This window comes from Vigna angularis, chromosome 1, assembly GCF_016808095.1.
Source record: "Vigna angularis cultivar LongXiaoDou No.4 chromosome 1, ASM1680809v1, whole genome shotgun sequence".
NCBI lineage: Eukaryota > Viridiplantae > Streptophyta > Magnoliopsida > Fabales > Fabaceae > Vigna > Vigna angularis.
The window spans coordinates 55,229,655-55,242,087 of NC_068970.1; the positions used below are offsets into that span (position 1 = coordinate 55,229,655).

The window sequence follows — 12,433 nt, forward strand, 5'->3', positions numbered from 1 at the left end:
AAAAGTAAACAAAAAATGAACTTTTTATTACTATTAGACGTTTGGGTTGGGGGGTCTGACGTCTATAGTCTATTTTAGACGTCTATAGTCTATTTTAGACGTCTGTTATGGGGGGAACAAACTTCTAAATACTCAGCCCAAAAATTTAAAAAAGTCACTTTTCGATTTCATTTAGACGTCTGATCCCGCCACTCCGACTTCTAAAGTCATTTAGACGTCTGTTATGGGGGGAACATACTTCTAAGGTTTAATACATAATTTGGTCCCTACTTTTTGGGGTTTGGTTCAAAATGATCCTACCTTTTGAAAAAGTTCAGTAAGGTCTCATATTTTGTTTAAAAATGTTCAATTCGGTCCTTTTCGTGGACATTGTTAAAAACATAACGATGTTGATGCCACTATGGCAAAATCTAAGTGAGGTGTTATGTTGGATGATTACGTGGCACTATGAAGTGAAGTGTGGGTTCTTTTATTAAAATCAAAGAAAATTCCAATCTAAAACCCTAACGTTTTAAGAACCCTAAAGTGAAAATTAGAATCAGAAACCCTAAAGTGGAAATTAGAATCAGAAACCCTAAATTGGAGAAAAATCCCCAATCTTTTTATGCATGATTACGTAGACCACTGACAAGGGAACGTCACTGCCTGAAACTGAGCTCTGCTGTGAATGTATAAGGGAGCTTCTGTTAGGGAAAAGAAGAAATAGAGTGCCTCGCCAGACCTGTAAGAAAACCAGAATCAAAACCATCATCACTTCGAACGCAACCAAAAATCATTATGTTTCCAATGATCACCACTGCTTGCGAGAGCTCCACTAGTAAAAAATCGTAATTTTAACTCGCATATTACACTTCGGTTCCAGCAAAACCGAAGCGTATCAAAACACGGTGGCAGTTTCGTAATATTTAGAGCACTATATGCCTCGGTTGTCAAGTAACCAAGGTCTAAAGGAAATACTGTCTCGGTTATCAGGGTGAACCGAAGCATAAATATTATATTAATTAAGTCTTTTTCTGGTGGTGGCAGAGATACTACCTCGGTTGCTAGAAAGGACCGAGGCATACAAAGCTTTACAGCCTCGGGGCAAGAAGGACCGAGGCATAAAAGCCTCTCTTATATGCGAAGGAGGTCATTTTTCCCCAAATGTTCATCTAAGAAAACCTCGTGAGACTGCCTTCTTTCTCGCGTCGTCCAGATCGGAATGTCACCCGAATAGACGTCAGATCGGAATCAAACGTAAAAAGCCTAAAATAACAGACGTCTAAAGTCTTTTCTGTACTAGTGAAAGAAACATTATGATAAAAAACAAAGAAGAAAGGATAAAAAAACTTGAATGTTCTAACTTATCGGCCTATACACCTTTAGCTAGAACAATTTAATATTTGGATAATTTAAAATTTAAATATTAAAAGAGTTTTCAAGAACTTAGGAAGAAGAATTGGAAATCATTACCAAAAAAGAATTATTCTTTCTGACATAACAAGTTTATGTAAATGAGCAACAATCGGCACCCTTGAAACGCCCTGTTGGACCAGCCGTGCATATTATGAAACTTCCAAATATCATATCAATCAACCATTGTTTTTGTTGACTAGAATAAAAACAAATAAAAAGGAAAAACAAATTCCAAAACTCCATGTCACTCATAATGACTCAATTTTAAGATATTTTTGTTGACTTGACCGCTAATTTTTATCTGAAGGTTCTTAATGGAAATAAAAATGTGAATACATTTTACATTGTTAAAAATTTTGGTTGAACTAATCTTGCAAACACTTAATAAAACTTTAAGCTTCAGAAAAAAAAAATGTAAGTAAAAACGGGGTGTTAACAATAATCCCTTTTTGTCATATATCCTTGCCTTGCTAAGCCCATTTTTCTTGAGGACCACAGCCCAGAAGCAAGAGCCACCGTGATTAATCATGAATCGCAGCACGAGGTTACGAGGGTACTAGGTAGATTTATTAATGTTTACAATGACAGTGATATTTTATAATTAAATGGTACAATCATTAGACTAATTATATTAATTATATTAGGATGAAGTATAAGTGTGTGACTATAGGGAATTTTGGTTTGAGGGACAGCGTAGGGTGATAACTTCATCTACTTAACCTATCATCCAAAACGATTCCAAGTTCATCAACAAAGAATCACTATATACACAGGCAAAAGGAAGAAGCCAAGATCACGTGCCAGAGATGACATTTAGCACCTGGAATTTGTGAACCGAACTACTCGTCAATTCAGGGATCAATGCATACTTTTAAACCACTCTCTGTGCGTATTTCTTTTGGTTGTCATTTTCTGAAAGAGGAATTTCCCTACCAAATTTCGATCTCCTAATAATACCATTTTTCTTTTTATCTCATGTAAATTAATTTTGTAGTATTATTTCACATGTAGTGCTCTGCTCTTGCTTATTGATTTGGATGGAGTGCTCTGCTCTTGCTTATTGGCTACTTAGAGCTATCTTTCTTATTACATATTCTTGTTAACGTGTTGGAATAAATTACGTTGTTGAAGCTTGCCATTTAAAATCACTAATTGAGGGACCAAAAAGCTTTCGTAACTGAGGTGAGTACTAATTTAGTGGAAGACCCAGAATTATTGAGTCAAGTCTTTTGTAATCTAGTATTTGCATGTGACTTGTTTTAGAGAATAGTTGTAATTGGTGTTTGACTCTTCTCCATACACAATCTATTGTTAGCCAATGCAGTTTTATTTATCTATTTTTCTTATGTGCCCAAATAATCAATCTATTGCTCATAGTCCAAACAGACAAGTCACTCTTGGTTTCTCAGAAAGGTGAATCATTATATCAAACTATAATTATTCTGTGGCGATTACTCTGATTAAAGGAGGCATTATTAAACTATAGGTACATACTAATACATCAAATAATTTGATTTTACGTTACGTAAGGCTGGCTAACATGGTGCGAAGTATTGTCAACTCTAGGTTTGGACATGTCATTTGTGAGGCACTGTGGTTGAGCTGAGAAAAAGTCAGGCATATGGCATCCCATTTCAAACCAAACCCAAGTCATCTTTAAAACTCTCTTTCAGATTGAAGATCAAAATTTCAATTTTACATTATCAATTCTCACACTTCCCCCTCAATCAAACCATACCCAACAAAAAAACATCCCATATTCCATAGCAGCTTTGTCCCGTAAATCTCAGAACTTCACGCTCGCCAATTACGCATGGCACCAAAAACTTAAAAAAAAAAATTGGACAAGTCAAAAATAAAATAAAAATTTCGCAATCACCTATTGAAACTTATTTTTAGTTTTTGAAAGACAATCCCATCCCTCTCTCTTTTCAACTTCCGTTAAATTATATTATCTGTCAAGTTTCACCTTCCAAGTCATGTTCAATCGCCCTTAACTCTCCTGGACGCTGCTACTTCCTTTCCACTTCCTCTATATCCACTAGCCGCGAACTTTTACAACATTGGAGCAACAAACCAACCTCTGTTTTTTCTTTTTCCTTTCTTTCTAGCTAGAACAGGAAAACCGAAACAAAATGAAGCCCCTTTGCAGATTCTTGATTTTCCTATCGCTATTTGCTCTGGTGGAATCTTCATGCAGCAGTGAAGAGCACGTTTTGGTGTCAAAGGCTTTCAAATCAGTCTCTGGCTTCAACGCTTACTCCTGGTTTCAAACCAACTGTTCACAAGCTCACATCACCAGAATAGTACTTCCATCACAAAACCTCACTGGTACAATCTCCTGGGGTTACCTCAGGAACATGTCCAACCTTCAGGTTTTCGATCTCTCAAGAAATTCTTTACAGGGCCACGTCCCAAGCTGGTTTTGGTCAACTTCATCCTTATTGGAAATAAACCTCTCCGGTAACAGGTTCGGAGGGAGCATTATTTTCCACTCCTCCAAACCCACAACACAAAACACCTCGTTTTCAATTTCATCCATTCGAACGCTCAATCTCTCCCACAACAGGTTTACCAATTCAATCCAACTTTCTGCCTTCCAGAACCTTAAAATCCTCGACCTTTCTAACAACAACCTGCGAACACTCCCCTCCGGACTCCAAAACCTCTCCAAGCTTCAACACCTCGATCTCTCATGCTGTAATCTCCAAAGCGACGTAAAACCAGTTTCCTCTCTTCACTCACTTCGCTACTTGGACTTATCGAACAACACCTTCTCGGGAAATTTCCCTTTTGATTTCCCTCAACTGGCCACCCTCGAATTCCTCAACATCTCCTATAACAACTTCACCTCATCAACTAGCCTAACCAAGTTCATCAAATTCGGTAAATCAGCTTTTATTCACGCTGGCAACAACTTCACCTACGACAGCACCGCGGCCAAAACGACCAACAGCAGTAAAAACTCAGCGCAATCCACCCACAAGAAACAACAGAAGCGAAAATCCAAAACGCTGATTGCTGCAGCGTCGTCTGCGGGATCAGCGGTTGTCCTAATTCTGTTGTCCATTTGGGTACTCCGCATTGTAATTAGGAAGAGGAAGCAACGCGCCAAGAGGAGCAAGTGGGCGATTTCCATGCCGGTTCCACATGGTATGAACGAGGTGACAAGCAGAGTGGAGAAATCAGGGCCGTTCGCTTTCGAGACTGAATCGGGGTCAACGTGGGTGGCTGACCTGAAGGAACCGTCTTCTGCGGCGGTGGTGATGTTCGAGAAGCCGTTGATGAACCTTACTTTCAAGGACCTCATTGTTGCCACGTCATACTTCGGGAAAGACTCGCTGCTGGCGGAGGGAAGGTGTGGGCCCGTTTACAGAGCCGTGCTGCCGGGGGACCTCCACGTGGCAATCAAGGTCCTGGAACACGCTAGAGACGTTGATCCTGATGATTCGGTCGCCACGTTCGTTGACCTCTCAAGACTGAAGCACCCCAACTTGTTGCCACTCTCCGGTTACTGCATTGCTGGTAAGCGTGCCGTACCCCACACTCCGTTTCAAAATGTTTTCTTTTTAAATTTTCGTGGCTATGCGCTCATTAATGGCTTTCACGGGTTTTAATTTTCTAAGGTCTTTGTCTGTTCTGTTCCATAACATGTTGCCTTCTGTTGTGTCATTCTTTCCTTTCTTTCTCCTCCAAATATAAAATCTATCGTGTCTCTGGTTATGATTGCGCGTGGTAATTCGTGCGCACTGTACTTTCTTCCGCAGGTTTAAATTTTGAGTTCCCACAATTGCCCCATTCGTAATGTACTTACCCTAAACTTTTTCTCGTTGTCATTGTCTAAATTAGGTTCTGTTGTCTCAATGGACCATTAAGTTTGAGCTGAATTTTTAGTTTGAATCCACGTTTCAAGACCTCGCCAAATTTTAGTTTGTTTCTTATCTAGCTCAGAGAACATGACATAATTTATAAGGGAAAGGGAGATGTCAAGCTACCAGTTATAGTACTAGCACACATTAGTACCCATTCCTTTTCAATTTAGAATAATACCTATTATTATCATTTTTGCATACTTTAGAAGAAATTTAAGTATTCTATAAGTATATTTATTTTTTAATTGAATAGTTATATTTATTATTATTTTGGTGAAATTTTCAGGCAAAGAGAAACTGGTACTGTACGAGTACATGGCTAACGGCGATCTTGGAAGGTGGCTACACGAGCTTCCAACAGGGGACACCAATGTAGAGGATTGGACAGGCGACACGTGGGAGATTCAAAACGGCGCCGTCGACGACGGGTCCCCTGAAAAGATGGGGTGGCTGACACGACATCGTATTGCGGTTGGGATAGCGCGTGGTCTCGCGTACCTGCACCACGCGCGTTCGAAGCCCGTCGTACACGGCCACTTCGTCACCTCGAACATTTTACTCGCAGACGATTTCGAGCCCCGGATCTCCGATTTTGGATTGCGACACGGCCGGAACTCGAACGGAGGCACGGAGGCAGACGTGTACTGCTTCGGGGCGGCGCTAATGGAACTCCTGACGGGGAAAGAAAGCACGGCGGAGAAGGTGGCAGCAGCGAGGAAGGCGGTTAGGGAGGGGCAGGGCGTTAGGGTTCTGGACGAGAGGCTCCTACTCGGTGGTGACTCGGTGGTGAGTGAGATGGTGGAGACTCTCCGAGTGGCGTTTTTGTGTACGGCGGAACACTCTTGGAAGAGGCCCACAATGCAGCAGGTATTGGGTTTGCTGAAAGACATTCGTCCTCATCAACAGCAACTCGTGACGAGTTGACTCGTCAACCCTAAATTTATTTTATTTAATTTTTGGGCGAAAAGAAAAAGTTGAAAAGGACAAAAAGATGGGCAGGAAGAAGGGGAAGCGGAGAGAGTAGTTTAGTCTTTTTTTCTGGGGAGGGGGCAAAGGAGCAGGGAATCCCACTGAGGAGTTTCTATAATTTATTCGTTTTCTTCTTTTCTTTATGTGCTCTCTTCACTTTTAAAATATACATATTTTTTACTTTTTTTATTTTATTTTGTCTTACCCTCTTTGAGTTTGTTTCTTTTCTTTTTGCTTTATTCTGTTGTTGATTTATTTATCTTTAGCTTAGATTAGGAATATCCTTTTAGCAGACGGAAGCGAAGGGTGGTTTTGGTTAGTTACGTGTTCTTGAAGGGGACCGTAGACGTAAACATACGTAGAAACTTCATGAGGTGCTTTCATTCTTGATTTGTCAATACGAAGGGCTGATTTATGGTGGTGCTGGTCATTGTCCAAGGAGTTACTATAGCCTCACTTTTTGTTTTTCAATGATTTCTTATGGAAAATTATATGGGAGGACAGCCTTTCCTGACATTTATTATGGCCATTAGTCAGAATATTTCGTCTTCATGCATATACGTAATTGGAATATTACGTGCTCAATCAATTAAATATCATTAATGTGATGATTTTTAAGATAATCAATATAAAAAGTTAATAAATTCATCAATTATTCTCGCTTCCCATCTAACGTCATGCTAACCAATTGCTGAACCATCAAATTGTAAACTAACTTGCTTTTTTTATTTATTATTATTATTATTTATTATTGAAAACTGAAGATTATAATGGTTGTAAGAAGAACAATATATTGAGACATATATCACCTATCTTAATATTTAATTTATTAATTGTCTCGGTGGATATTTTTGGGGACCGAGAGACTAACCTGCTGACGCGTCTGAGCCGCTCGCTCGCCTCCAAACTCCAGCTGTTGGTCGATCGGTGTTGGCGCAAGCCGATCGGTCTCCTTCTTGACGAGGGTGGATATACCTGCAAAAGATACTCCGACGCTCAAGTTAGGCGTGTGATTTTGAGGAGTCTCGGCTCTTAGTTGAATGTTTAGTGAATGATTTTCACTATTGAGTATTGGAGAGTAACGTAGAGTAAATAAAGCCTAAGTGGAACGTACCTGGCTTTTGGCCTTGGCTTTGTATTTATAATTTACTTCATGGATCCTGAGCTGATATATGCCCAATAAAATATAAACAGAATAAGATATAAACAGATTACCTGAATATCCGGTTGGTTGTTTGTAACCACTCGGTTAATATTTTATACTGTACACTATGCCCCCAAGTCCGAGTTAAGCGTTTGGCTTTAGCCGTGGTTAACTATAGGACTGATGAGTTTGAGGGAGGCTGCGTTTGCGGAATTGAAAGCGTTTTACCGCTCGACCTTCAACATTAACCGAGCGGGATTTACCGCTCGTCCTTCAACAGGGACCGAGAGGAATTTACCTCTCGGTCTTCAACATTAACCGAGAGGGTTTTACCTCTCGACCTTCGACATTAACCGAGCGGGATTTACTGCTCGTCCTTCAACAGGAACCGAGAGGGATTTACCTCTCGGTCTTCGACATTTATCGAGAGGGTTTTACCTCTCGACCTTCGACATTAACCGAGCGGGATTTACCGCTCGTCCTTCAACAGGAATCGAGAGGAATGTACCTCTCGGTCTTCGACATTTATCGACAGGGTTTTACCTCTCGACCTTCGACATTAACCGAGCGGGATTTACCGCTCGTCCTTCAACAGGAACCGAGAGGAATTTACCTCTCGGTCTTCAACTTTAACCCAGGACTTACCGTTCGTCTTTGAGAGGGCTTTACCTCTCTCCCGAGGGGGATTTACCGCTCGATCTTCGACCTAGGAGTGTTTCCTAGGGAACGGGCTTTACCGTTCGACTTTGAGAGGGTTTTACCTCTGCTTTGAGCTAGGAGTGTTTCCTAGTGAACGGAATTTACCGTTCGTCGTTGAGAGGGCTTTACCTCTCTCCCGAGGGGGATTTACCGCTCGGTCTTCGACCTAGGAGTGCTTCCTAGGGAACGGGCTTTACCGTTCGGCTTTGAGAGGGTTTTACCTCTGCTTTGAGCTAGGAGTGTTTCCTAGTGAACGGGATTTACCGTTCGTCGTTGAAAGGGCTTTACCTCTCTCCCGAGGGGGATTTACCGCTCGGTCTTCGACCTAGGAGTGCTTCCTAGGGAACGGGCTTTATCGTTCGGCTTACCTCTACTTTGAGCTAGGAGTGTTTCCTAGTGAACGGGATTTACCGTTCGTCGTTGAGAGGGCTTTACCTCTCTCCCGAGAGAGATTTACCGCTCGGTCTTCAACCTAGGAGTGCTTCCTATAGAACGGGCTTTACCGTTCGGCTTTGAGAGGGTTTTACCTCTCTCCCGAGAGGGATTTACCGCTCGGTCTTGGACTTGATCGTTAATTATGAACTTTGCTGACGAAATTGGCAATTAGTGTTTGTAATAGGAGACTTCCCCTTCGTTAATTGAATTCCATGAAGTCCGTTTATGACTAGATCTTAGTATGCACTTGCATAGTTGATGACGTGGATTTTGATATATATTTATTCAAGATGTTCATTGCTGAAATTCTCATGATGATATATTATGGTATATAACCGTATAATAAATGATTCGGTTATCAGATATTATGAATTGCACTGAATAAATAACATAGATAATAAACAAGGTATCAAAACCGTCTTGAGATTTTATAATATTGTTGTTGATAGTTATCTCTAACACAACAATTTCTTTGACTATTTTAATCATGCCAGAAAATGTTTCGGTTATAATAATTAAATAACTATATTTATAGTTATATACCAAAAAATATTTATCTTGTTGACGACGTCTCACATAGAGATGATGATTCATCTACTGTAGTTTTCACTTTGTCGAAAGTTTCTGGTGTTGATCTGAAATAGTGATGTCGAGACTGAACGCTCGTCTTGGTTTCTTGTGGTTTCTAATCATCTTTCTGGTGCTTTGTTGTTCATCCATGCTCCTCGTGGTCATCATTGGGTTTGACGCTCGGCACCACGGTGGGCGCCAAAATGTCTCGGTGGATATTTTTGGGGACCGAGAGACTAACCTGCTGACGCGTCTGGGCCGCTCGCTCGCCTCCAAACTCCAGTTGTTGGTCGATCGATGTTGGCGCAAGCCGATCGGTCTCCTTCTTGACGAGGGTGGATATACCTGCAAAAGATACTCCGACGCTCAAGTTAGGCGTGTGATTTTGAGGAGCCTCGGCTCTTAGTTGAATGTTTAGTGAATGATTTTCACTATTGAGTATTGGAGAGTAACATAGAGTAAATAATGCCTAAGTGGAACGTACCTGGCTTTTGGCCCTGGCTTTGTATTTATAATTTACTTCATGGATCCTGAGCTGATATAAGCCCCTGAATATCCGGTTGGTTGTTTGTAACTACTCGGTTAATATTTTATACTGTACATTAATAATCTTTTAAATTATTTAGAATATTCCTATTTGTAAAAGAAACATTATCTAAGAACAATATTTAACATCCATGATTGATAAAATAAAGGTTTAATAGGTTCGGAGGTCCCTATATTTGTGGGTTCGTTTCAATTGGGTCCTCCAATTTTGAAAGTGATCAATTTGGTCCCTAATTTAACAAAATTGAGTCAATAATATCCTTTCCGTTAAATGCAATGGACGTCATTAACTTTTTAAACATGTGGTATGTTGAAGCATCCTTCAAATAAAACTGTGCCACCTGCAAATAAAAGGATGCCTCAACATGCCACATGTTTAAAAAGTTAACGACGTCCATTATATTTAACGGAAAAGGTATTATTGACTCAATTTTGTTAAATTAGGGACCAAATTGATCACTTTCAAAATTGGAGGACCCAATTGAAACGAACCCACAAATATAAGGACCTCCGAACCTATTAAACCTAAAATAAATTCATTGTATAATAACCATCAATTATCAAGAATGTCATCTAGCATCTTAGTATTATTTTGTTTAGTTATTAACTAATGATAATCTAACTAAAAACATTTGAAAGATGTTCTTCTAGTATATTATGTGTTCAAATATATTTAACTTATTTATAAGAAGATTGTGCTTATAACCGGTAATGATCAAACTATGTTCCATTTCAATGCTAAATAAGATAAAAGACTTGATTTTTTTTTTAATACTTATGTTAAACAATCCTATAATAAATTTTTTTATAGTCAAAATTCCATTTTTAGAACAATTCCATTCTACAAAATTATTTGAATTTGAATTCCAGGAAAGTTTTATATAATAAATATTATATAACATTCTTTATTGGTAACAAAATAGAAAGTCTTTTTAGATTGAAGACACAAGTTAGCTCTAAAGAGGACATTCACTAAAATATCTTTTTTTCAAATAGATAGATTGTACAACAAACAATAATAAGAGTCTCTGTTAAAAATTGAGTGTCTTTTATCCAAGACAAAAAATTATCAAAATCTATCTTGACTCAAAATTTACGACTATTTTTATGCTAAAATTAGTTATGTTTTTTGACCGTGAGAGTTAACGTTTTATTTATAGGTAAAATAATTATAAATTATTTTTGTTCTCTAAAAACAGGAGAATAACCAAAATAAAGATTATAAAGAAAATAAATTTCTAAAATAAAAACCAAAATAAAGATTACAAAGATAGTAAATATTATTACAAAAAAATGTAAAATATCGATGGACAAAATCCGTCGAAAAAATCAATATCCGTTGCTAATGGTCGATGGTTTACCGACAGTCAAAAATATTTCGATAATTTTGTTGTTGGTAACCATTATTAACATATATAAGTCGTATAATCGTCAATAATTACCGATGACCTATATCCGTCGATAATTACAAAAAGATATAATTATCAGTGATTATCAAAGGATATATTTGTCGATATATTTGATTTATATTGAATTGAAAAAAAAATACAAAATTTTGTTACTCTAATTTGTATAGATTATAAATCCAATTTATTTTATTAAATATAGATTAAATTAATTTATTTACGTATTTCTAGTTATATATATATATATATATATATATATAATTGAAAAGGGTGTATTATATAATAATTTAGGTTGTGTTTGCTTCAATTAATTTACTGTTGAAGAAAATTTGAAAGACGGATTTGCAAGTAAGTATTGTGTTTTGATGCAATGATTTGAGAGGAAATGAAGGCGCAGATTTGCAGGATTAAGTGAAAATCTCATCCCTATGAAGAAAGGAGATTTGTGTAACACCCAAATATTTTAAAGGGTATTACTGATAGTAGAGACTAAATTAATTTGATATCTCATATAAACAATCAAACTTTATTTCAATTACTCCAAAGTAAAATACCAAACTTACAAACTTTAAACAATATAGTCTTCACCATTGAAATTTCAACTTATAAGTTTTACACAACATAATCTTCCCCATACAAATTTATTCTTTTTACAAAAATCTCTGAAAGTTTTTCCCCGCATCTCTCTCATCTCTAAGCTTTTTCAACCTCATCTGCAACATTATCTAATCACATATAACATGAGTTATATGATCATAGTACAAACAAATAAGGGTAAGCCAACCATATCATAAAATCATTAAACTTGTAATAAAAATATTATAATCATGTATTTCTGCAATTGATAAAATATCATTATTCCGATGTCATTAATTCATCATTATCAAAATCATCTTTCTCATTTCCATAAATCTTACAAGTGTACCATGCTTACTCATGAAGCCTTATGGTCAGACCGCTCTCTGCCTGCTTCCTTAAGCCTCACTTATATATTATGTCTTACTTTCTGAAGCCTTATGGTCAGACCCCTCTCTGCCTGCTTTTATAAAACTTACGAATCATATGTTTATGTCAAAGCTTTATGGTCAGACCACTTTCTGCCTGCTTTTATAAACCTCAGGTGTTACTTTGCTCATACCAAACTCTCATGGTATAACTCGAACATACTACTCCCGGTAGTAACATCATTTCATAAGTAATGATTTCTCATATCCACCCCAACATTTCATAAAACCAACAATTCATACCCTCTTATCCACCTAACTCAATCATGTTCATTCTTTAATCATGAATTCATAATAACCCGTTTTGGTATCAATAAATTAAACATATTGTCATATATCATGCTTCATATTATAAACTCATTTTGCCCATAACGAGTATAACTCAACGCATTT

The 12,433-nt window shown here is 37.8% G+C and overlaps 1 protein-coding gene across 1 annotated transcript; it reads left to right on the forward strand.

The window, feature by feature from the left end:
- The first annotated feature begins 2,909 nt into the window (after nt 1-2,909).
- On the forward strand, nt 2,910-6,425 carry LOC108324264 (calmodulin-binding receptor kinase CaMRLK). The gene is made up of 2 exons (XM_017557207.2): nt 2,910-4,920; nt 5,554-6,425. The coding sequence occupies exons 1-2, from the start codon at nt 3,531-3,533 to the stop codon at nt 6,189-6,191; spliced, it is 2,028 nt and encodes a 675-aa protein (XP_017412696.1). The 5' UTR covers nt 2,910-3,530; the 3' UTR covers nt 6,192-6,425.
- The last annotated feature ends 6,008 nt before the right edge of the window (nt 6,426-12,433 follow it).